At 40.1% G+C, this 22,580-nt stretch overlaps 1 protein-coding gene across 1 annotated transcript in view; it reads left to right on the forward strand.

The window, feature by feature from the left end:
* LOC134536578 (protein kibra) overlaps positions 1-22,580 on the forward strand; it is a 110,987-nt gene that overhangs the window by 52,443 nt on the left and 35,964 nt on the right. Inside the window, exon 3 of the mRNA XM_063376333.1 lies at positions 11,504-11,598. Coding sequence (XP_063232403.1) covers positions 11,504-11,598 — 95 coding nt within the window. The remainder of the gene's footprint in view (positions 1-11,503; positions 11,599-22,580) is intronic.

Consider the following 22,580-nt stretch of genomic DNA (forward strand, 5'->3'; position numbering starts at 1 on the left):
TTAACCTTCTTATATACTTTTTAATAATCATAAACGACTTTGCTATGTAAAATGATTTTATTATATTTTGGGACTGAGACGTGACGGGTGTTTTACTGAGAAAAAAATAGTCTGTAAAACTTATATTTACGGAAAACCAACAGGCGTACATGAAAAATTATATAAATATTGAATATAGTTGTGTAAAATATATAATTCGATAGACACATCATGCCTAAGTTTTACGAATGTCCACAATCTTGTTTTCGTGTAGGTAGTTTTCTATTGGCTGTAAATTGCTAGCAGATACACCAACTGCCAAATAAAACACATCCTTTCTGTAAATTCACTGCCAACCTCTGCATATTCTCGATTGCCAAGCCGTCGTAGGTAAGGCGCCTTAGCGATGACGGGAGAGATATGACGATGGGATCCGTGCTCGCATTTTCACGCGGCCGTCATAACTCCGCCGTCATACCGGCGACGCGTCGTCGCTATGACGGTGGCGAGGAAAAGAACCATGCTCGACTCACTGGGCTGACCGCACTAGGGCATGAACACGGCTGCGGCTAAAACTATGTACAGCGTTTATGGCTGGATATTCTTTCGACCGCGTTCGTACAGTGCAAATGCAGGCTTCTCAGGACTGCACCAATAACATTTATGAAAATCGATCACTTGAGTAATCGCTCGAGATGAAATCACCGAGTAGAAACTGGCAGCGGCATGTTGTGACACCGCCCTGAGAGCAGAAGCGCGTTGACGCACTGGGAATGCGCTTATCGAATACACGTGTTTTTCAGCGGCATCCCACCAAAGCGATCGGGGTTTGAATCGATGGTTGGGGGGGGGGGGGGGGGGGGGGGCTCAATTCAGGATCTCCCCCCCAAGTGGTTGCCGGAGCCGGAGTGTTATCTCGAGGTGCTCCCGTTGACTTCCGTCACTTCTTCAGCTCACATTTCCTCCCCGCGCCCCTCTAGCGATCCTGATGTCGAATGTCGCGACGCCCACGGACACACGCGGAGCGCAGAGCTTCAGAAAATAAAAACACGGGATTCTAAAACTGCCCTAGATATCCCGAGTGGGATATTCAACAATACGCCGAAGGTGGATGAGAAGTTCTGTTTACGTAATTCGTTGGTGAACTGTATTTTTAGATGTGTGAGAATTGTTCAAACGGGTATTTTCAGAATCATTTTCAGGCATGAAAGATGGTGTGCAGATTCTTGATAGCACTCACGGGATTTGCACACACCTTTATCTTTATGCGATGAGTGGTTACCGCGCTACGCCTTGCGCCAGGAACATTAGGGAGCGGGGCGCTCTGACACTGGCTGATGGCCGCGTGCGTCGGCCCGCCATCTTGCGTTGCACATCCTGCTCGAGGGTGATTGGTCAGCGAGGGACCTTGTACCAGCAATACCAGCAATACCAGCAACTATCATCACTCTAACCTTTCATTGCGAAGAGGTTATTCATATATTATTAACATCTTACAATATAGTTAATTATATTTATATATAATAATTTAGTAATTTTTTTAATTTAATAACATTTAATAAAATCCTAATTAATATTAATTTATTATCGATGTATTATATTAAGTTCTTGATAATAATTACATAATTGTGTATCCTCTAAGTACTAATAAGTGCCTATAGTACTATGTAATATTAAATAATGTAACTTAGTTAATAGCTATGTTAGTTGCAATACAGGACTTAGTCCCGGGCCGCTCTACGCCCTCCGCTGCAAGGGACGCGTGTACTGCGCCAAGGTCTCCAGACCAGCTGTGTTCTCTTGTGGACGGCCGCCAGTTACAACAAACAAACTGCTGGCGAGGGCATACTTCCTTGCAGTCTGTTAAGCCTTCGGATTTTTTTAAATATTTGATTCACCAATAAATTTAAACAAAAAGTCTGTGAGAAAGAGTTAATGTCGAAAATTGACTCCACCACAGACAGAAGCAATTTTACTCGTCGTACCATGTTATGCGAGTTTTCCATAACGTGCTAATTATTATTAATTATATTAAGGGCGTGTAATTTTTTTTGTTCAATAATCCGATCGCTGATTAGACTGCAATAATGTGTGTTCGCGTTGGAGATTGTTTTCTTGTCATTGACGACCTGCGATAGAAGCATTGCCCTGTTTTGCCGGGCTGTTCGGGACGTGTTTTGCTCCCGCACTGGATGGCTGTGATCGGTGCGCTGACAGTAGACATGTGCCAGCCAACACACAGCTGGTCTGGCCGCGCGGTGAACTGGCTCCAGTCACGCCGGTGTCTAGCCTCTCTCTTATTACACTCTTTGCCTCGTGGAGCGTCCAGTTGTGTCGCGAGGGCTTATGGGAGGGGATGATCTCCACAAAGGTACTAAAATAAATCTTTTATAGACCGCCCCGTCGGTTCATTTTTGCAAATATGTATTTTTTTTTTAGAATTTATTTATTTATCTATCGTCTTTATTGGTGGCGAAGTTAAGGCCTTCTCTTACACTTAACCACTTTTCTGCAATTACATCAAAGATTTGAATATTAAAAACTAAGCATGATATAGACTAAAGATTAAGAGAACAAATTAAAATTTTAACTTAATGTTCAAATATTAACTATTACAAAAGATTCAACCATAACTAATTATAAAGTAATTAATAACTAGGCATGGACATACATAAAAAGGAAAGTAATTAAACATACAGCAAATAGTATCAAAACCGGAAAAAAAAAACATTAGGTGATACTACATTAAAACCAGTCACTCGCACATTCACACACAGAATCAAGCAGTAGGGTAGCAGCGAAGTGGTCATGGTAAGCAGTTGTTTTTTCAGCCTGTACTTAAAGGAAGCTAAATTTTTTGTTTGCCTTGTCGCTTGGTCTAGTTTATTCCAGAGCCTGCTACTCACGGTTGCAAACAATCCCGACAGACATTTGGATGAGTGCACTGGGATAGATAGCATTGGGTTGCGTGTGGATCGCGTGTCATGGCTATGGTAACTATGTAGGTAATTAATAGTGCTATTATACGGCGTGTAGTTTTTTTTTCCAACACTTTAGTACTAAAATAATCCAGGTAAAACCATTGTTTTGATGACTTTTCAAGATGTGAGGTAATGTAATTGTAAATGTCGGGCTCGAAGCCCCGCAGCGCGAAGCCGCTGGCACGCAGCAGCTCCGCGGCATCTGGCCGGCTGAGCTCTCCTGCTCACTGACTGCTGATTGGCGAACAGTGTTGGGGGCAGGGTGTTCGGAACCGGAGCCGACATTCAGAACCCGGGAATTTCGGTACTAGTCTTCAACGGAACCGAGAATTCCCGGACCGAAAGTTCCGAAAGAACCGGGATACCCTAGTGCATTCATGAATGAGAAGTTCTGTTTTCGTATTTAATTTATAAAATGTATTTTTAGAATCATGAAAATGGCTAAAACGCCTGTTTTCAGAATCATTTTTAGGCATAAAACAACCTGGTACAGATTCTTGAAACCACTCAAGGGCCTTGAATTACACCTTTATATAATTTCTCTGCCGTACAATGTTATGGTTAATACTCAAATATCATAGTTGCCCTATGCACGACAAGAAGATTGCGTGCCAGTTCAGAGCCTTGCGCTTAGGGGCGATTTGGCGCCATAAGTACTAGCGAACGTCGCACTTGTCGTCTTTCCTCACTAACCTGGGGATCTCTCCCAGATCGGAAACATGATGATGGCCTCGTAGCTGAAAACCGGAATAGAATAAGTTGTATCCCGATGACATTTTCCGCTCTCTGAAAACGAACAAAACTAGTTTGCGAGTGCGTTGTAAATGGAACGGTAAATAATTGTTTAAATATACGTCTAGAGCGAAGTGCGTGGAATGCTGTAGTTTATTGGCTGTTAAGTTTCTGTGCATGAATCATGATAACTTTACACGGTGTTTTATAGCACACTGATCACTGTGATTAATATTTCACCACTAGAGGCATCAAAACACTAATTTTCTGAATTTCCAGCAAGACGACGGAAAAGTTTATTTTTTACATTTATATTTATTGGTTGGTTGAAGCTTTTTGACCTCGATAACCATTTTTCGAGGTCTGTACATATTTTCTTGCATTGCCTTTTGTTGATAAGGATTCATCGTTATAATGGGTGGTATAAGCATTGAATATATATAATGTATAGAAGTCGCGAGCCCAGGTTAAATTTTCTGTCCGGTTTCGCAGACGAATTGTTGTAGTTCCAAGCTCCGCCGCTGCGATCGCTTTCATCGCTGGGTATCGGCTGTATACGCCCCTGGCGGTATTTGGCAGAACTAGGTTAACCAGCCCAGTCGTGACATCATCCTTCACCTCCCCCCCCTCGAAAATCCCAGACCAACGATTCAAATTACCCGGCAGGTCTTATCAACATCGTTAGGCGACCTTGAAGAGGAGCTTCCCTTACCGTCGTTTGAGAATGATGAAATCCCAAAAGAAGCTAGCCACGGAAATCACTGAATGATGGGATTCTGTACCCGAGTGAAGTGAAAATTAGCTATTAAAACTTTGTATTGGGCCAATAGTCAGTGTTCCGTTCAAAATATGGTTTTATTTTAAAAGTAAAATACTTATTTATACTATATTTCGCGTTTTTACAAATTTACTTTTAGATATTGGCAAGGAAAATCAACATACCTTAAACAACCTTCTCTTATTCAACGTTATCTATTAAGTAGTAAAAGGGGTAGATATTATTTTTAAAAATAAAAAATAAAAATGTAACCCACTAAATCAGTATTGGCAAGATATATATAAATTCAATATAAAAATACGCACATTAAAATTTTTTGTAATTAACTTTTTTCGGTAATAAAAATTCAGGATGATTTTGGTTTAATTGGTTTACGTATATTGCTATATTTTCTAAATCACATAGAAAAGGGAAAACAGTGCATCAGTGAAAATTCAAAAATTTAGTTTAAGTAATACTAGCCATACCAAAAGATCAATATGCGAGATAAGAAATTTGGTAACTGCTCTACATTTCAAATAAAAATGCACTGGTTTCATGAATACTGAAATGTATGCGTAATAAGGCATATTATGTTATTATACTAAGCATGACTATAACTAAAAAAATTACAGTAATTTAAAACGATGGCAGTCTTAACATACAATAAGTGCGCGAGTCTTAGTTTATTTTTTAATTGGCTTCTTCGTCAGATGGAAAAGAGTTAAGATTTCATCAAGGAAAAATATATTCTCAAAGTCACTAAACCGGGAGATAGAAAATAAGGTAGGTACTTAATTTTAAATAAAAGTTAAAATAGACTTACGCTAAACCAATTAAAAATAAGTCGTAAAAATATTTTTATTTATTAAATATGTTCTATACTTGACAGTTCTTTATGTATAATTCTTCAAAAATCTTTGAAATTTAATACATATTTTCTTAAAATGGTAGAATATCAGCAATACCCGGAAATTACGTGAGCAAATCCACGGGTTATTAGATACACTTTTATTATAAAATAAAAAACAATTATGCATTTGTAGTTCACGAATGTGATATTTTGTTTATTGCTTCACAACATTCATTTGCCAGTCTCAAATTTCATTGTACCACTTGTCAGAAATGTCACCAAAAATGAGAGATAGTTTTTTTTTTGACGAATTTCAATTACGAGGAAACCTTTCGCAAGACTTTTTTCTTCGCAGTAGTCACTGGGACACCATTAATTTAAATCCACTAAGATAATAAAATTGTATGTATAATGATTTGTTTTTGTATATTTATATAACTTTCCAACCAATTTTTAATGATTTTCATGTGAATAAAAACTTGTAAAGCAATTTAATTAACTGTGTCATAATACTTCTGATTAGATGGAAATACAAACTTTTCATCATTAATATACGATGATAAAAATATTTATTATTGCAAAATAATATTCACTGTTCAAATGCTAATTTAAATAGATTATTCATACATGTTTCCTGCTAATTAATGGTTTAAAATAATAATTTTTTAATATAAAATCATTTTTCTCTTGTGTTAAAATGGGTTGCTAAAATGAGGAATTATAAATATGTCACTTACTAAGTCCGTGCACAGATTTACACAAAACAGCAATGTAAATAATCTTTTTTGGTAGTTTCTAATTTTGTGCCCTGGATAACATGAATTTGGTTTAATTCATACCAAAGTGAATTTTTTGAACAACTTAAATTGATGTCATAAATAAATATTTATTTTATATTAAAAATCCACAAACAGTTTTTAAAATATAATATTTATCACGCCAGATGGAATAATAAACAAAAAATAGCTCTTATATGTTGTCTGTGTTTAAAGAATTGTATTATATTTCATGGAAATAATATTTACCTTTCGGTTATTAAAAGAAAATATATTTGTATTCAAAATACTTGCGCATCGTTTTTACGAGCATAAAGGCCGGGATACATTCGCAATAGCACGCAAACAGCACACAGATAGCACACACGCACAGAGCTTGATGCTACATTCACGCACAACACAACACAAAATAATACCGGAAGCATTCAAAAAAGTTTTTTAAATGTAAAACTCCCGTTCACAATTTTGGTCACTGAAGTTGGCATACGTGACGTTCGTTTAGATTCGTGTGTTGTTATTGTGGTACGGTTTTCGTTAAACCCAGAAATATTTTAAATATTTCAAAGTTTACGTACAAAACACAATGAGCATTCAAAAATATATATCACTGTTTATTTCAAATCCGGCTTCTTTAACACATTCAGACACAGACTTCCAAGCATTTAATTTAGCTTCTTCATTTTTGTATCCTGCGGATCCCCTGTCATACAAAATATTTTTACTTTCTATTACAGCTATCAAAAAGCTATCAAATGTGCCTTCCATTTTTATGTTATCGCGTGTTTGAAAACAATAACAAACTACTCAAGTCAAGAGCACCAATACTTTCGTGACAATTGTTCTTTTATAAGCCCACTCGAGTAGTACTTAAACTGTTTGCTGATTGGCTACCACCATGGTCGCGCACAGAAAATAACCTAAAAGTTAAAAGTTAATGAACTTTCTGTGCGCCGATCCTGTGCTATTTTTCTGTGCGCGTGCTATTTGCCAATGTGGCAGCTCATATCTAATAGTGTATGTTGAACTTCTGTGCGTCTGTGCTGTTTGCTTGCTATTGCGAATGTAGCCCGGGCTTAACTTGTGTATCTAACCTCAAAGCAAGGAATATAAAGAGTGGGAACTCAATGCTATAACAAACACTCTTATTTTCTTTGGCGATCCGGGAAATGTGCGTTATTTATAAGCAACTTAACATAGTAAATCGTTAACTTTTCAGATCTATGTTGGCAAAATTGATTTTTTTTGTGGTCATTCGCTACTGGGAATATTCACCATATAACGTTTAAGATTATTTATTTTGAATAACGAAACAACCAAAACATTATGTAAAAATGCTTCATCTTATGTTAAAAAAATTATAAACTGCATAGCCACAAAGTATGACATCATACCATTAGTTTCTGTTACTAATAACAACACGTGCACGCGTTTGAACAGTCATCGCAGCCATAGTTGTTTCATAGCTACCAAAATCATTCAACGATGTCAAGAATTATTCCAAATTATGTTTTGCCATTTTACTCAATGCACCACTCCGTTAACACAACATTTTATAAATTCTGAACTACGAATGTCAGTTGTTTTTTTTTACGTTATTACGTTTAAGAAATTTCTGTAGTTTTCTTATAATTAAACTTAATTTTTGATGTTGGCATCTTTTAACCGCACATTTTTTTTCGGTGACCGTACTCCTCCAATTCAGTTGCGCCCGCCCGTATCTAAGCGCTCGGATTTCAACAAAAGGCACCGCCTCTCGATAGAGTGAAACAGAGAATTACGCGCACGACCTTGAAAAAAGCGACGCTACAGCGCTCTGGCGTGGAAGCTGGTAACTACGAGTACCCTCTTGTGGAAAGAAGAGCTGTCTAGCGGCGGAGCTAACAACTACCTCAGTTTTGGATCCGAAAATTGGAATAATAAATCCTATCCCCTCGCGACTTCTATAAGTTATATATATTCAATGGTATAAGTGAATATACTTGGTGTTATTCTGTGATTTGGTTTTTGATTTTTCCTTGGGTTTTGTTACTGACTGCTAGATTATCTAATAAATAACTACGTCTGTTTTTTTTTTCGCTCTGCGAATTTATGTTAATCCTTATGTCCTGCAGTACGCTTTCTTACAGTAGCAATGATACATTTTTGTAGTCTTGTTATCTAAGGAAGGGTAAAACATGTAAATCGATCTCGGCTTCTGACATGGGTGAGTCATATCTATCTCGCCGAGTCTTATCACATGGATCACTTGTAAACCTAGAGGATTGAAGACAAATCTTATCATTGTTTAGCTGTCTTCCTCGATAAGGTTGACACACGCATTAAGATCGGTAGCACCTTCGCCTCTACAACGGTTGCACAATGCCCTTCAAAAATACATACATCTTAAGGCCTTCGTTAGAGCGTCATCGCTTAGGAATGCGACTTGTGATAGCAAAACCACTCGAGATTTACTTCTTAACATTCCCATTAACGTATTTCAGGAGAATGTTTTTTTTTTTCATTATAGTTTATTATGTTTTCATTGAATGACTGTGTACTATTGATCCGCCTAATCGTAGTGTTTTATACGTCCCATTTCAGGAAATATATTTAGCCTTAACGTCACCACCACTAAAGACGTTCAAACAATTGTTATAATTGGTGCGTATTTTGTTAGCGAAATTTATCGTGTTATTAATATTGAACACGTTGTATGTTTCTTAAAAATATTTTATTAATTTTACTGGCTGAAATGCGAGGTTATTCCATAGGGGATATGACATAACTTTGAGGGATATACTCCAATGTGAGTGTGTGCGAACTCGTGCGCCGTGGCTAGAGAGGTTTCCACTCCGAGAAGGGGCTCGTGTTACCGCAGATGCCTTGTATCACTCCAGTCACCAGTCACTCCAGTCACTCAAGTCACTCAGGCGCGTGACGTACCGTAGCTCCAGCGCGGAGCCCTTGTGGTCATGTGGTTCCTCTCTCTACTCTCTCTCTCTCTCTCTCTCTCTCTCTCTATGCTTTACACTCTACAATCTGTACTCTCAACTGTCACCTCTTTCGTGTCTGTACTCTACACACTACTACTCTCTTTAATCTCTCCTTGCTCTCTACTCTTAGTCCTATCCCCTCTCTCTACTCTAACTACTATCACTACTCTATCTCTACTCTGTACTCCATCTAGTGTGGAAGGCAGCCGGCAACCTGCCCTCCTGTTTCCCTGCTGTAGCGCTGCCAGTGACGTCACGAGGCCGCTCATTGGCTGAGCACGGGAACCATAGTGACCTAGTGCAGTCGCTCCCCGCTTAAATTAATATTCACCCCCCTTCCCCCCCCCTTTGAATTTAAATTTTAAACTTAAAGGGAGGGCTGGACAACACACGAGTTTAAAGTAGAGTCACCACACGAAATTAAAGTAGATTATTACAGGCCATTTACAAAGTAACACAGCTTCGCAGCTTATTTAGAAAGTCATTTACAAAAAGTCAAAACCGAATTCACAGTAGGCAAAACAGGAGGTTATGGGTCGGCAGGAAGCCACCTGGTACTCCTAAAGGGTCGCGGGGTTCGATGCCAAGTTGCGGCATTCGGGCCCCGCGGCCCTCACTGGCGATGATGTTATCCCCTGATCAGTCAGACGAGAGCACTGAGTCGCTCCCCACTCCCTTCCCGGCAGTTATACTCCGCCGTGCCAGTAAATATGGAATAAATCAATATTTAAATATTAGCAATATAGTTTGGAAATGTAATTCCGCCGAGTAATGACACCGTCGAAGGCCTAACCGGGGACAATGGCCGCAGGAGGACTCACGACTCACCCTCCTCTCATACGCAATTAGCGGGGGGCTGTGGTCGTGACACAACTTGATGACCCCCGCAGACGGTGAGTCAGCCGGCGCCGGGAAACACCGCCCTTGTCTCCCGGGTCCCCGCTGCTGTGTCACAAGCAAGTCTCATGTATCTATTTTGCTATAACTCGAGGAACACACAGCAACATATAATAAAAGACACTGATTGTGACTGTGGTTAGCAATTGGCAAGTAAGTTTAATAACTGTGATTTTGATTAATAATTGGTTAACAAGTATAAAATGTAAGTGCTATATGAATAATTATTATTCTTTTAATTTTAGGTAAGTGACATTTGTATCACATGAAAATAAAACTATCTTAGGACATCTTGTCTGCCAATAAACATTAAATACTAGCAATTATTTGAAATGTCACGTAACAAGTGAAACATCGGAAGATCGAGCAGAAACGCGCGGCAGTTGTGTCGGGATGGTAAGTGACCACGAGCTCTTGTGCTCAGATGACGATTAGACTTGCAGTCCCCTCGGTGACTCGGTCTCATATCACACTTCTCCGTACTTATAATAGCACCCTAGTACTCCCTAGAACTGTCTGATGTTATGACAATGCAAGCTTGATTTAATACCATTTCATGGAAATATAGCCATTGCTGGTTTGCACTGGTTGTTACAACAATGGACAATGGAGTTATAAACTAACACACCGAGAACAATTCACTATTAGCCGATGTCAGTGTTAAATGTCTAAACTGTACAGAGAATTTTGTGGAAGGAATATAGCCAGTGTTTATGTGTGTGTATCCATTTAGTCGCTGAAGTATTAGTCCACTGACTATTAGCAATGGAAGGAGCAATGACTAACTTTAATGTTACAAGTTAGTCGCTTTGATACACATTATCTGGTTTGACATTGTAGATAACGTTACTATTAAAAAAACCTCACAATTAGTTCTGAAAATAAGCAAAAAAAAAAAAAAATAGAAAAACTTGCAAAAATGAACGCTGCTGAATGAAGTATTCAGCCCTTACAATAACAAAATATTGTTACGAGTATCATGTGGGTAGAAAACTGGGTTCGTAAGGTATAGCCCAATTTATTACTAATCTACTCCATAAATTTAATTAATGCACTCAAGATCTTTGTCCACAACAACTTGTTTTACACTGGTCATTGAAACACTTTCCACTGGAGCTAGGCTCGACAGTGGCTCGCTCTTCTGTCCGCCTCTGTCAGCTTCCTTCCCACGCTCACCCACACCCACACCGAGGCCGCAGTACAGTACTGGCTCGCTAGACCTTCACTCGTAGGTATCGCCTCCCGATAGGTCCGGTTCGCTCAGCAAGGGCCACTTGCCCTCTTCACCTCTCGCTGATCGCACGGGTATCGTCAGTCTCGAGGGGGAGACTTTCCCCTGCTCAGCTCTTCTCTCGGAACTCTCGCGCAGGCCGGCGTCGCTGCTTTTATACTCTCGGCAGACTTTCTGGAACCGGCTCGGACCAACCGGGCGCGCGAAGAGTCCAGAAAGGCGGTGTATGTTGCGCCACTCCGCGCGGCGGAGTCGAGTAGTCGAGTAGTTGGTGGTTGGTGGTGGTGATGGGCCCACCCAACAGAGCGCGGCGTGCGTGTTGCAGAGTGCACGCAGCTGGAGGACCCGCGCGACGAGTGGCGGGCCATACAGGAGGCCATGCTGCGCGACTACCTGCAGACGGCGCAGGACGTGCTCGAGGTGAGTGCTCGTGTGCACTATTGTGTTTGTGTCTCGTTTCAACTGTTGTGCTGAATTTTTTTTGGGTTCATTATTATTGTGCTGTCATCATTTGTTTTTTTTTTCGTTCTGTTAGTCCATTTTTCTTTGTTTTTCTTTGTTTGTTGACCATATTCCTGTTATGGAATATTTTGGTTTTTATATCCTTTTTTGCTTGATTTGGGTTTTTTTTTTTTTGGGTTTTTTTGTAGTTTTCTTCTACAGGCATACATGTGCTTAGCAATGGCGTATGTCCAAAAGCTTACACCAAGTCATGCACTCCCATTGCACAAATCTTACGATATGTCTACTTATTACTTATTACTTATTGTGAAACAAAATATGATATGTGCAGTTTCTTCAAGCAAAATTAGTACTTAAATTTCTACTTGTAAAGGTTGGAGTTCTAAAATTTTGCTATTCTCTGAGTTTTTTTTATTTAAAAAAAAAAACACGTGACAGTAAAGTTTCTTTTAAAACTCAGTTATAGAGGAAAATTATATTAACAAAAAAAAAAGGCTGTACCGTGAATCGCCCAGTATAAATAACACACTGCCTTCACTGATATTTTACCAATTGTTTCACAACTTCTGAAAGGAAGAGGGTTATGTGTCTCCTCCGCACCAGCCACTGCTGAAAACCTCATTCAGTTGTTTAAAAACATCGTGTACGGAACAAAAATTGCAGAAGGATACGTGGATCATCGGTACTACTTTGAAAACAAGTTACATGGCACAGACTATAAAGTACAGTAATGTAATAATGCTCACGCGCTACACCTAAACCTCGGAAAGTGCAATCAGAGTTATAAGCCCAATACTGCGTGCGTTGCGTCCGCCATCACACGCAGTGTTGACAATCCCGATGAACGCGACGGGAATAAAATGATACCCGCGACACGCACGTGACGTCAGCGCGACAGAATCCGCAGACGCGTCGCGGGGGCGATGCTACTGAAATGCGAGATTCCTATATTTCCTCCATGTGATAGTTAAAACTAATGCATTGCAGTAATCATTGTTGGTGTCTTTTTGAGGTCTTGCGTACTAATTTCACTAAGTTCGCTTTTGATTTTTCCAAACAAATATTAAATTTTGACTAAACTAATTTTTTTTCTAACAAGTCCGTTAAATGAAACTTGCGAACACAAACGGCTGACCTATATGTAGAGACCGGAAAAAATTCGCGGATTCATTTCACGATATGCTAGAATCCAAACAAATGTACCTTTATATTGCTTCTGTGATTGGCTTACAGTTTATCTGAAGGACTTTGAGCCAATGGAAAACCTTCAACCAAAAAAGTATCGAATCTCAAGCGTCTCAGTTGACGGGTGTCACGAGTCAATAGCCAATGAGCAAGTGGCATTTGCCTGAGTGTGTAGGGGGTTGAAGGAGTCTATCCTAGAGGTCATCGAAAGCGCGAATTTTTCCAGTCTCTACTTATATGTGGTTCGACTGTAACGGGAATAAACGTGTAATGTCGGTGTTGACAATACCGCGCTGTAGTGATCGCGCGCATGCGTGGGTCGGCCGCGTGACGCGACAGTTAGCGCCAGCTGGGACCGCCCGAGGAATGCGAGGACGCAGAGCCGGAGTTGGTCGTATCTCAACTCCTTCCGCCGCGGCTCCCGTTTCCGCATTCTCGATTCGCAGGGAAACCAACTGTTCCCACGCTAATCGAACGCACGTTGGCAGCAGTGGTTTCCCGAGCTGAAACTTTCTCTCGTCTAGTCCTGTGCTTGAACTATATCTACAGATATACGGTGCGTATTTTTTTTTTTACGTGATAACGTCTTAGAAATCGATGAACGCCGGCTGCAGGCACGCAAAAGCATGACTCGTTGTCACGTTCCGCCTGAGCCGAGCGTGCAAGAACCGGCCAACCACCGTTAAAAAGTATGCAATTTTCCATCAATGTTTTCTTACGACGTTATCACGTAAAATTATCGTCCGTAAACCGACTTTACAGACAACCCCCCCCCCTTTTTTTTTTAAAAAAAAAGCAAAGAGACACGAGGATATCAGATGTAAAACTGAAGAATTCTAAAGCCCGGGTTTTGGTTTACAAATAACACGTAAACTAACAAAACTTTGTGTTTCTTTCACTGCGTGTACTGTGTTACGTTTTCCCTTTTTTTCGCAAGTTTATAGCTATGTTAAGTATTGTGTTGAGGTTGTGCGATTTCAGTGTACTAGTGTTTACTGTCATGGATTTTTTTTATTTTTTATTTTCGTTCGATGGACAAGTTTTCTTGCATATGCTCGAGTAAAAACTGTCACGAGTTCTGCAACCAGTCATGTTGTTGGGTTCTTCGCTGAGAACATTTGTATTGTAAGCTAATACAAGATGCCGGGCTATTTTTATGATAGTTCGTATTTTGAGATTACTGTGCTGTATCTGCATGGGTGTGTGTACCACAATTTTTTCACGTCGCAATGTTAGATAGCATATTAATCACGCTGTTTATTTTTCATCACTATGAGCTCTATACCACACTGTCTGATAGGCTGACATTTCAACGTGGTACGGAACGTTCTCAGAAAGACTACCGCTAACCAAAACTTGAAAGTTGCGCTGAACAATCGTAGAACTCTCAACACCAGCAGTCATTCGAGCTAGCATCGCGACGTGATCTGTACAAGAATTGTCTCAATATTACGTGTGCCAATGAAGCCAGATTATAACAATTTGACTATAAAGTTGAACCACGAAGACACGTGTAAGGGACTGAAGCTCCACGGTTCTTCCAGTGGCCACTGACTCGACTCTTGAACGAGTCAAGCCGCGATGTCAGTAGATCGAACTCTCGACGCGTGATCCATCGGGCGACCGAGGACCCGACGTGAAGTGGTGCGCTGATGCGCGTGGCTGCGAGGAAGGGAACGGCTCTGTGCGCACAGTGCGCACGATGCGTCGTCAGCTGGTCCAGTTTCCCAGGCGACCCTTTCACTTCACGCCACACAAGTATCATCCAGAGAGTAGTTGGAGCGTTAGCCGCCAGACGTGAAGTTGTCTTCCCCCCATTTCTTTCTTCTGATTTTCACTGTACCAATGTGGCGGACGTTTGTTTATATTTGTATCAGCCGTTATGGTCTGCTCTTATTAACGACTGTAGATAAGCTGTTTGGAAGAAAATGAGATCAAAATATTACTGGTTTAATATGTTCTTATAAGTCTAAAACGAATTTTCATAGTCCAAATGTTGACATCTTCAATTTAATCTCCAATACAGGTACAAACGGCCGCCATATTGGTACGTGTAATACACTTAAATCCGCCCTCGTCTATAATCGGACCTTATGCTCCATCTGTATATTTCCCTTATATCTGGTGTTATCCACATAGTTCGTGTCTCGAATCCGACACATTTTCTGTCACTTGCAAAAAGGAATCGCATGAGGTTTGTTCATAACCACGCGACACTGCCGACAGAACAGTGGCAGAATGATTCGGAGCCATTTACACCACTTTTTGAGTACTGTCGATGTTCGACAAGTCGCTGTGCACCTCTGGTAAACGTTCTGAGCGCAGAAGTGGTCTAGTTAAACCTGAACTTGCTAGGGAAAACTTGAAAGGCCAGGAACAGGACATTTTCATTTGAAATACTATTAGATGAAATACTTACCATTGAAGAGTTAAAAAAAAAAAAATCATTACAACCATTTGGAATTTTGATATTCACATTACGTTGAATTGCAGATATTATATTTAAAAAAAAAATACTATATTTTTTGTTGGTGGAACCTGAAGAAGACATGGAGGATTTATTGTTTTGTGACGATAATTCACACTTAGTTTTTATATTTATAAAAATCTTTTTGATAGTATAATTGAGCTGTATTAAGAACAATTCTCAACGTATAACTAACGATTAGCCATTTTTTATCGTTAGTTTAATGGTGGTGTATTCCGTAATGCATAGTCCTACTCACTCTCTGCTCTGTACTTTGCAAACATGGGCTGGTCTCGCGAGGCAGAGGGAAACGAATAAAACTAAAAATTTAAACTACAATTTGCTTTTCAGTTTCGGCTTTATAAGAGTACTGCACCGAACTAATTGTAGTCAGACATAAATAAACATAATATATTTCTAGATGTGGCGACCGCAGAAAAAACAATTGAATCGGAATAATGTCTCGTTCCGACCGTCTTCATGAGCGACCCATTGTGCATGCGTTACCTTGTGATATGAAAAAGGGGTGGGGGTTGGGTGGGGGTTAATATTATAACTGCACGCTGAAAACGTTTATTTTTCTTGGACAGGAATTTCAAAAGGTTTTTTAAATACAACAAAAACAGTCATGGTACTAATATAGCGTTTTTTTTACACATATTGTAATGAACAGTGGGACCAAGAGTCCCAAAATTGCCTGAATTTGTATTCGGTTCGGAGCCACGAACATTTCACGATGGCGGTCATGGTCTAGGATTGCTAGTTCACCTTGGTGAAGTGGTCAAGTTGTTACACTTCATTGTCACTGTCAGCATGTGTGCTTCAGTGTTGCAGTTTTGAATCGCTAATTAATTGCCTAACGTTTAAAGTTTACGGAGGTGTAGACGCTTACGGCGGAACTAATTATGTTTTGCTAACCGAATTCAGTCTTGGAATAGATTGGCTCCGCTCAAATTGTAACATTTATTTTCGTACACTGTTCAGAGACCATTATTGCGGACTTTTTTTTTTTTTGTTACGTGAGTTAATTATTTTCTTCGCCAGTAGATTACCTGCCAGGTACATTGAAAGTGACTTTCGAATTAAGACTTGTATACATGAGTGCGGAAGAACTCGCAATGCCACTCTGGCTCACACCACTCGAAAAAAGTTCCATAACGTCGTTCGGAAAAAGTCAAGAATAAAAATTAAATTATTTATTGTGCAGTACAAATGACTTCTGTCATTTTTGTGATATTGTGACGCAAGTGGAAGTTAACTTGTATGATTTCAAAGTATTAATGATAAGGTTGGAAATTAATAAAAACACGTAGAAAGCAACGTGGTCCGAGAAACGAGTTTCACTCTTCTTGTGTGATGGTCAATCGAAACTCGCTGAGCGAGTGACACGGCGCTCACACGCACCGAGTAACTAGTAAAGACGTTTTATTATTGATTATTGCTGAAGGCGTATTTAATTTTTTTTGCTGTTTAGTAGAAACTTGAAAAATTCTAATTTTTTTTTTTGACTGGTACAGGGTACACCCCACACGCTCGTACACTGTTCCTGTTCGATGGCTACCGCCTCGTTTCACCTTCTGCCGGGATTGCACGTGGTCTGGCGTGGTGATCAGTGATTGGTGATTTGGGGATCTCATTATTCGTTGCAACTATCAGTGACCCAGTGAAAATGCCATTCAAACTTTTAATGGTAGTGATGATGATTTTAGGGCCATGTATTTTTCGCGAAATGATTTCCAGACCAACTGCGAGTTAAAATATTGGACCATTGTCTGTGTTACGTGGTTGGCTGGATTTATTTCAGGAACACGTATACTGCAAGTCTATCATAGCTATCCAGTGCGGAAGCAACGCGTTCTGATTGGCCCGCCGCCAATTAAAAAGAACAATCGCTAGCGCAGGTATATATTTGCGATCATGTTTTTTTTTTTCGCGAAAAATACATTACCCCACTGATTTATCATAGGAAAATTGGCCTCTACGATAAGCTTCAAAGAATATTGCCCACTTTTGCAACCGACCCTGTTTTTTTTATCGGGTGTTAAAGAAGCTCGTCTCGCATTTAGATCAGCCAATGAGAAGACATTATTGCAATATAGAACATACACAATTATCCGTTAAATAACTACGTCACGTTAAAAAAAAATCTTTCAAAAGAATAAGAAGAGGTTACAGTGGGTTGCAGACTCGTTGGGGTAATTTTTTACGATAAATTATTAAAAATAAAAAAAAGTTACTTTTGGTGTTGTGTGCAACAATAACGCAAAGCTGGCAGGTGTGTGCTACTAGACGTAGAGGGCCCGGAGGCGCGAGTAAAACAGGAATAAGTAAACAGTGGCGCGGCGCGCTGCCTGGCTGCGTGTCGTAGCGCGCGGCGCGGGCCCCCCTCTACCCTAACCCCCCCCCCCCGGCGGGGCAGGGCGGGGGGAGCGGGGAATGCGCCCGGCCAGATGGCGGCGTTGCCGCGCTCAGGAATGCTGAAGGCTAAACCGCTCCGCAGGCCCGCGTACAGTCGGCGCGCCGCGCAACTGGCGCCCGCGCGTAGCTCCGCTCCCGAACAAACTGGACACGTGTTTCCCATTCTGCACGGTTAATGTAGTGATATCACTACTTCTATCTTTGTAATTTTTATCCAAAATTTCGAAGTTTCCAACCCACATCCTCGTGTGTCCAAGACCCGCCTGGCTATTTTTTTTCTGTCTAATGTATCTTCGGCTCACTGATCTGATTACTTATCAGTCGCGCGCAGCTCTGATATGACGAGAATCCAAATAAGGAAAGAATTCGGCATCAGAGACTCCCGATGCATCCCTCCCATCAACCCATTGTGACGTGAGGACATGAAACAATGTGTGCGCCGCAGTTACTAGCAGTGATTTCGTGCATGGGTCGCTGTAAACGTTTTCAGATATCTGCGAAAAGGTTAATAAATGTTCGCATCAGTCGCATCTAAACACGTTAAAAAATGCTTTAGCCTTCTTTCATCGTTCCATAAGCGCGCAGTACCTAGACTGCAATTACGTACGCATATGAAGCCATTTCTGGTTTTATAACGTTTCTTGTTAAATGTAATCGTTCACTACCTAGAATGTATTTTTAACAATTAATTTTATATTGAATAAATTAACTGCTAATCACGTTTAAAGAGAGAATTGCTCTGTAAGTTCTAGCGAGCGGATAAATTTATAGTCAGTTGTCGAGTATCAAAAATAGGGCGACTTAATGTAGATATAAAGTTTTTTATTTGGCCGAAATACTGTTTATAATCAAATATACAAAATATGGTTTAAAAAATGTAAACTGTTCAGTTTGTAAATTATGTAGGCCAGATCATCTTTGCGTTCGTTTCGTCACAGTATAACCAATCTCGTCAAAGAAATGTGTACCCGTGAAACCATTGATATTTAAAATTGTGGTATTTGTTTTAAAGATTGTTAATGGTTTTAGTGTGATTCTTTTTCGCGGTGCGCAACATAATGTGAGAAATATGTATTTATATTGATTTCCGATGATGCTATCACTTGCGTTTATTGAAACATCTGTTGAATCGAGCTGACGCGTGCCTCTCTCTTGCGCCGAGGGCAGTAGTGGCATCTGGCGGCAGGTGCGGAACTACGTGAACATGGCTCCACGCAGATGTGCAGTGGGTACAGCAGAAGTGAAAGTAAGTGCAAGTTGTACGAAGCATAAGCATGGCCGTTGAAAAAATAACTGAATTGCGGCGCTGGTTTCGCGCTGCCTGTGAAACAGAAACACTTTTTTTTATAGCACGGGAGAGTCAGTCAAATCGATTTATCGCGACGTGATGATGTTTACGCAAGGACGCTCCCAGTACCAGTTATTCTTAGTTTCATATATCAGTGGGAAGGTTTCTTGACATGTTTTTAACATAAGAAACCATTGCACGGGATTTTAATGGGTGCAACAAGGGGCAATGATTTTCACGAACTCTGGAAGAGATGTTTTATGATTTAAAAAAAATTGTTCGTGGAGTTCATGCGCGACGTAAGTGAAACTTCTTCTTGCTTCTAAGGTCAGATAGAGATAAATTAATTGTATTTTTTTTAACAAGTGATAATAATTGAGAATAGTAAGGTTACGGGTATGATCTAAAATTAAAAAAAAAATAATGCCCTTTTTCGCGTCCTGTACTCGCATCTGTTCACTGGCACTTTTTGTCTTCTCTTTGGGCGGTTTATTCCCACGTTGCCTCTGATGATTTATTATCTGCTACTACCTTTTTATTATTTTTAGGCATGATGTTAAATTACAATCTCAGCTGAATAAAATAAAACAACAAAAAATACTCCAGTCGAACATAAATTAAACTTATAAATTCCATCTCACAAGTCTATAAGTCCTTTTGACATTTTCAAACGATACTTAAGTTAATTGCACAAATAAATAACTTCGTTCCACAATAAATAGATTGTAGATACTTTAGATAATAGAAAATAAATGTTAGCATCAATCGTTAGCCGTAACGAAAGCTGAGGATTAGACAAACACAAGCAGCGTTACGGGAGTTCCGTAGTATCACTGCTGCGTCATTTCTACCTCTCATTCCGGCTGTTACAACTGGCATACAGCATGCTACACGGGGGAGCTGAATTGTTGCCCCTTGGAAGGGCAGTCCTTCAGGATTTTTCTGGCAGTAGTGTTTTTGAAAGGTTGTCGGAATTGTTGCCCCTTGGATGGACAGCCCTTCAGGATTTTTCTGACAGTGGTTAGTTTAGGTTAAGTTAGGTTGGGTTAGGTCACTTTACAAACTAACCACTGTCAGAAAAATCCTGAAGGGCTGCCCATCCAAGGGGCAGTATTTCAGTCGCCCCTGCTACACTATGTACCTATTTCATCCCCCCCCCCCCCTCCTTCAAAGCCTTGCCTACTTCTCATTCGACCGCCAGTGCATGCCTGACGCACTCTCCTCTACCACGTACCTGACTATGTTCCCGTCATGCGACCGGAATCTTAGCAACTCTACAATTATAGCCCCTCAGCGAAGAAGTTTCACTTCAGAAAATCGCAGTTTACAGACGAGGGCGGGGCTTCGTCGATGGGAAGCCACTGCAGGCTCTGTGGTCGAATGGCAGGTAGTGCACGGGTGGTATGTTCTATTAATGAAGAATGCAGAACGTAGGTACGTAGACCAAGGGTTTCAGTTTTGTCTCGTGACCGCTCAAGGTTTCATGGTACAGCACATGCGACGAAAACTTGCGTGCCAGTTGAGCATAGAGGTTACCAGCCCAGCGATGTGCGTGTCGGTTTCGTCCTTATCGCTCCTGGACATAGTTTCCCATCACGTGACACCTTCCTGGTGCCTGCGGGGCGCGGTCGCATGTCGCAGTGATAACCGGGTGATTCCAACTTGCGGTGACCTTTCCGTAACCAGCAGCGACTGTGAATCTAAACACGACTCTGGTACAGAATTCCTCATGCTTTTATTGGAATAAAACGTTTAGGATGAAGCAATAACCATATTGAACGAACCATATTTAACAGCTCCAATCATGTTGACAAGGTTGGTTAAACTAAACCCTTTGGAATTGCGAGATCATTACGTGATTCACGCTACCACTTTACGTTTTACTATTCTTGAATTTTTTTTTCTGCTACACTACGTCTTCAATCCGAGTTGATACCAGTAAATTTTGTTTGTTAGTTTTGATTTAGGGGTAATCTCTGAAACTACTTATCCAATTCTGACTGACTTTCACTAATAGGAAGCTACTTTATCCCTGAGCTATAGGCTATTTTTTTATTCTGATAAATGTTTTTTTCGGTATAAAATCACAATAACTGTAATTGAAGCCAAAACAAAATAACTAACCGTTTGGTTAATTTATCGGTGTATGCTACTTAAACGTTTTGAAATAAATAAAATATATAGCAATTTTAAGAAATAAAACGTATTGTAAAAATATTGAACTTCTATTATCTTTAAAAAAAAAAGTCCGCGATGCCATATCTCTATGTTTAATATTCCAGCCACAGAGACTGTTTTCGTGTTAAAAGTCAAAGAAATTAAACCAGCTAGTTTTTCAAATATATTTATATGAAAAGTTTATTTAATCAGCAGGTAGTGCTTGGGCGAGTACATCTATGACATAGACATTGTTTTAATTTGAAAACTCATTAATTTAGGTTCTAACTTTTATCTTATTGAAGTTTTGTGTTAAGTTATTCGTAAAGTGTTATGTTTGAGTAAAGTTATAGTTACTGTAACTGTATAATAACGACAACATGCCCAAAAGAAAATTGCAGCTCTCACGAATGCCATCTGAGACGAAACCAGCAAGGTCACGCCGACATCATACAGTGAATAACCGTGCAGAAATAATTAAAGCATGCTTTCAATCATCTCGCTTATGGAGTTCCATGCAAAGACTTAATCTGCGAACAAACACGAGAGCCCGTCGTAGCGGAAATGCTGATAATGATTTCCCACAATTACTCAACCTTGGAGAAGGAGCATTTTCTTCTCCAAACCTGAACGCCGAAATCGTACTGAATGAGCACAAGGTCGAATAGTTCAGAGCCTGCAGCATCATAGATGCAGTATATCCTGACCTTGAAAAATTACTCGATGGACTTTTATTGGCTGTGTTCAAGGGCAGTACTGTCGCCCAGGAATGACGCTGTCAAAGAAGTGAAACTAATTCTACAAAACTTTCCCGGCCAAATCGTAAACTACATGTCGGTTGACACAGTTTGCAATGTCGAGGATGTAGTCCACTTTTATCAATAATTTATAAATTCACTGGATCCATGTCACCTCACGAACTAATTTAATCGGCATGCCTATCATGCTCTTGAGAAGTTCAAGCTCACCTAATATGCGCAATGGCACAAACGAGGCTACTGAAAGACAACTGACTTGAGGCCAGCAGCCAGCCAATTAGCACACATCCCGAGGATTGCAGTGACCTCTCTGACTGGCCCATGTGTTTCCCGTCAAAACTTCATTTGCGCTGACCATTGATAAGCTGTAGAAGATCAAAGCTAAAAATGCCTGAACAAAACCGGCAGTCAACGGGGAAGTGCCCTACCCACAAAAACCCAGTATAAAGAAGATAAGTACAACATAAAGGACGGACAAAATAAAGTACAGGAAGATTAATTGTTAATGGAAAGAAAGTGTGTACGATGACCCACTCAAGTTTCTTGCCTGTTCGGAGTAATCGAACAGGCGGAGTTAGGATCATAATTATGACGACAATGCTATCCCCCTGGAAAACGATTAAGGAATATAAAATTTTAAATGTGTATTTGTATAATGGAATATAAT

Source organism: Bacillus rossius, chromosome 11 (genome assembly GCF_032445375.1).
Source record: "Bacillus rossius redtenbacheri isolate Brsri chromosome 11, Brsri_v3, whole genome shotgun sequence".
Classification (NCBI taxonomy): Eukaryota; Metazoa; Arthropoda; class Insecta; order Phasmatodea; family Bacillidae; genus Bacillus; species Bacillus rossius.